The following is a 4,507-nucleotide window of genomic DNA, read 5'->3' on the forward strand; positions in this document are numbered from 1 at the left end:
CAGGAAACCTGATGTTGTGTTATGTGAACATCATGGCTATTAATATATGAAAAAACACACGAAGAGTTTTGGCAGCTCACACGTGTTTATTTACAGCTGCACAGTGAAGCCTCAGGCATATCTGCACATGATCAGTGACCGCATTGTTGTGTGACAGCTTGTTTAGTGGCTTTTCTTCCGCATGACTTTTTTATGTATAAATGATACAATAATATGACGATGGTGTTGAGCTGAATTCTTGACCCTGTGCCAAAGCCAAGTGCAGCTCAGAGCGCTTCATCCTGTTTTAGGTACATCAGTGGGCTGAAAGTTTGTTGTTTTTTTACATAAGAGAAGAGCGTAAGCGAGATCCTGAAGTACCCAAAAGCTTTTTTTGTGTGTGTACAATTTTCCCCCCACTGGAAATGAACTGTGAAAACTAGTAAAACGTGTTCTTTGTTAAATATTTCCTTTGAAGAAAAGTATGTTAACACTCCACTATTATCTTGTCAAAAGCCTACCTAACTTGTTTTTAAACCCTACACAATCTTAGTGTCCCTGACAAGTAAGATAGAAATTGTATCTAGGGCAGAGTAGAGAGCAGTAAAAATAAAATGTTAAACAACAGTATGCTGTGTAATTTATCTCAAATTGGCAAAAACAAATTTAAAGTCCCACTTCACTGAATGAAGTTATTCATGTCCACATGGATGTTTATGTTTCTTAGCATCTGTTCCCTGACTAGTTGCATTGAAATCAGGTTGAGTAAAAAAAAACCTCTTATGCACGCATTGTCTTGCATTTCCCCATTGTTGCCTACAGATGTCACTACAAGGCAGCAAACCTGAATTTTAAGTGACATTGACAGAACGTGTGGAGGAAATTCATGATTGGTTAATCACCCATTGTGTCTGTTTTTCTTAAACCTACACCATCAAAGCTTTAAACAATAGAAGGATAATGTTTCATACTCTCCTGGTTGATTCAATTCAATTAACTGCCAAATGAGTGAACTAAATACAACATTTTCACATTTCATAAATGAAGCTTTATAATATGGCCATGAAGTTATTATTTAGTTAACATTTTCATATTTTAAATGTTCTTTCAATGCTTCACACCATGGCCTAAACACACACATAGCTTAGATCCCATTTAAGTGTCAAGGTTTGATAATTACTGTCATTTATTGTAAACATATATTTGATGCATGGACTTATTTAAACACATTTGAGTGAGTATGGATATAGGCTAATCTTTTATACTTGCTATGTAAACTTAAATACTAGATCCGACTAGACGACAGGCTTTGTATAGTTAGGAAAATACAGAATTGTTGTCATTATCAAGTCCATCCTGAACCCCTGGTCCCCCTTAACTGTGGCAAATATTTTTTTAATGCATTTTTCATCCCACATTCATCCTCTGGTGGCACAGTAGTGTGGTGGTTAGCACTGCCGCTCACAGCAAGAGGGTTCTGTGTGGAGTTTGCATGTTCTCCCCGTGTTTGCGTGATTTCTCTTCCAGTTCTTCGGCTTCCTCCCACAGTCCAAAGACATGCACATGTCAGGTTACTCTAAATTGCCCGTAGGTGTGAATGTGAGTGTGAATAGTTGTCTATCTCTTTTTGTCTTTATGTGCCCTGCAATGAATTTGCCTCACCCCTAAGCTGAGGATCGACTCTAGCCCCCCGCGACCCAGTCAGGGACAAGCGGCTGAAGATGGATGGAGGGATGGATAGTTGCAATTGTTCATCTATCCATCCATCTATGTTTGCAAAATTGACTTTTAAACTGACAAAAGTGTAATTAACGGCGCAATTCAAACTAGTTTGAATTCAAAAACGAGGGGTGGGAGTTTGCCTCTCTATGACATGATCTGACAAAATCAGATACAAATGTCGAATTGAATCCTGTTCAGGTCGGACATGAATCCAGTTTTATAAATTCAGAGTTTACAAACAACATCATCACCGAACAGGAGCTGGTTAAAAGCAACCTTTCACTGATGCAACACAACACCTTACAGTGCGTACAATACCCTTTGTTTGCTTCGGCCTCCTCTTTTTTTTTGGAACAATAGAATTAAAAGTTTAACTGGAAAATCATACACAAGGAAGTACACTCTCAGATCCAGTTTGGTATGTGGTGTTTGTGTGCCAGTATAAAAGTATCAGTGTGGGAGGATTCAACCACATACCATCTGACAACATGAAGGTCCAGCTTCTCACGCTGTTGCTGCTCCTGCTGTGTAGCACTCAAGGTGAGACATTGGCTTATATCTTATATATTTGCATTATATAATATATATTATATAATAGTTTATATTCCGGATGTCAAATTGAATACTGAATACTCTTACACTATAATGTTACCATTTGACTTGATCACTGATGCATTACACCTGTCGGCAGACATTGTTTCCTCGACAACAAGAGGGAAAATGTCAGTGATAGTGGTTCCCACTAATTTCTGCAGCAAGTGAAACACCTGAGTCTAGTCTGATGTCCTTTGTGTTCTCATTAGTGCTCACACTCAGATGCTACACCTGTGACGATGATAATGACATCATCTGTAAGACAGAGAAAGACTGCCCGACATCAGCCGCGTTCTGCAAGACTTGGCAGAAAGGTACACAGGACTTTTTCTACTGCATTCACTTCATTTTCTCCTCCGTCCATAATATCTGTTTATATTTGTTTTGGGAAAAGCCAAATTACAAACTATAGCGACAGTTCAGGTTCAGTCATTTAATTGTTTTTTTTTGTTTTCTTTTAACAGGTGACCAAATATCTCGAACTTGTGAGGAACTGTGTGGCAAAGACTTTTACACGTACTGCTGCAAAGAGGACCTTTGCACGAACTGAGTCATCGCTGCAGCATTCGCTTTCGCTTTCTGATGAATGAAACTAGTCCATGAAAAAAAATAATTACTTAAATCTGAATCTGAGGGAAGATGATTTGTTAGCTTATACTCTTTTTTAGTGACCTAGTGACTATATATCCTGTCTTTGAGTTTTCTTGATTGTACTTTAAATGAAATCTACAAATAATGATTTTTTTTTTTCATTTTCATTTTTTTCATTCATCACGTGACAGCCTTCTCAAACTGTGCAATAAACTGGTAGTCATAGCCATCTTTTTTTTATGCTAGGGCTGGAGGCAGGGTACACACACACACACACACACACACACACACACACACACACACACACACACACTTAATCCCTTCTGATGTCACTTAGTGGGTCAACAGCCTCCTGCTATGTGGGTCGCTGTCTGTCTCTGCTGCAGTGTAAAGTTGGACTCGCTTCAGTGACTCATCATTTCATGGAAAAGGAATAAATGTTTTCTCTGATCTCATCCCTGTGTTTCAGTTGTCTTGTGTTGCAGGTGTGAACATAACATTTGACATATACTTATATGTATATAATGTACTATAAATAATACACTTTATTTATATAGCACTTTTCTAAACAGTGTTTATCAGCAGAAAATAAAACCAGACGAGGCAGAATTAATGATAATAAGGAAGCACAGAGGAATGAAAAAAGCAGGTGCTAAGATTTGGTGATTCTAAATTGGGTGTAGCTGTGAATGTGAGCGTGAGCGGTTGTGGCTGTCTCTATGTGTCAGATGTGATGAAGTGAATGATCGGAAACTGGATAGGCACAAAAAACAGTATAAATAAGAACGTACCAACCATTTCCAAAAGCTTTGTCAAAGAGAAACGTTTTGAGAGGAGATTTAAAAGAAGGTCCTCACTTCAAACGATTTAAACTTTCTCTTTAATGTCGACAATAAAACACACTAATGAATTTCACCTATTAGTCATACACAGAGGTGCTGCACACACCTGTGGTTTGCGTGTGCATCTTGCCTGGCAGCATTCCCTCACTCTGACCTGTTTTCAGGGAACAAGCAACGACGTTACACCCTGTTCTGTGAAGTACCTGGCAGACTGGACGCGATGCATGCCAAGAATCAAAGACTGGAGCTTGTTTGATTCAGAGACTGATGGTTCAACATGGAGCGAAGGATAGTCACACTCACTCATCTTCAACTGCTTATCCGGGGTCGGGTCGCGGGCGCAGCAACTCTAGCAAGGGACCCCAAACTTCCCTTTCCTGGGCCACATTAACCAGCTCTAACTGGGGGATCCAGAGGCGTTCTCAGGCCAGTGTGGAGATATAATCTCTCCACCTAGTCCTGGGTCTTCACCGAGGCCTCCTCCCAGCTGGACGTGCCTGGAACACCTCCCCAGGGAGGCGCCCAGCGAGCATCCTTACCAGTTGCATGAACCACCTCAACCGGCTCCTTTAAACTACTCTGAGTTCCTCACGGATGGCTGAATTTCTCACCCTCTCTCTAAGGGAGACTCCAGCCAACCTCCTAAGAAAACCCATTTGGGCCGCTTGTACCCGAAGGATAGTACCAATTGAATATCAATAAGGACAAGGGGGGAGCTAGGGATATACTAAGTAATGAGACTCTTTAACAATGCATCATTTATTCATTTAAAAGCTGAT

At 40.1% G+C, this 4,507-nt stretch overlaps 1 protein-coding gene across 1 annotated transcript; it reads left to right on the forward strand.

Annotated features, from left to right (window-relative positions):
* The first annotated feature begins 2,142 nt into the window (after positions 1–2,142).
* LOC310947517 (uncharacterized protein) lies at positions 2,143–3,341 on the forward strand. The gene is made up of 3 exons (XM_083914345.1): positions 2,143–2,241; positions 2,505–2,609; positions 2,760–3,341. The coding sequence occupies exons 1-3, from the start codon at positions 2,190–2,192 to the stop codon at positions 2,843–2,845; spliced, it is 243 nt and encodes an 80-aa protein (XP_083770471.1). The 5' UTR covers positions 2,143–2,189; the 3' UTR covers positions 2,846–3,341.
* The last annotated feature ends 1,166 nt before the right edge of the window (positions 3,342–4,507 follow it).

Source organism: Echiichthys vipera, assembly GCF_963691815.1.
Source record: "Echiichthys vipera genome assembly, chromosome: 5".
NCBI classification, from domain to species: Eukaryota; Metazoa; Chordata; class Actinopteri; order Perciformes; family Trachinidae; genus Echiichthys; species Echiichthys vipera.

Excerpts from the sequence above, each read along its gene's own strand:
- LOC310947517 (XM_083914345.1), top strand. The coding sequence starts at position 2,190 with ATGAAGGTCCAGCTTCTCACGCTGTTGCTGCTCCTGCTGTGTAGCACT. Across the intron at positions 2,242-2,504 it reads CCTGCTGTGTAGCACTCAAG|TGCTCACACTCAGATGCTAC; the intron begins GTGAGACATTGG and ends TGTTCTCATTAG. Across the intron at positions 2,610-2,759 it reads CTGCAAGACTTGGCAGAAAG|GTGACCAAATATCTCGAACT; the intron begins GTACACAGGACT and ends TTCTTTTAACAG.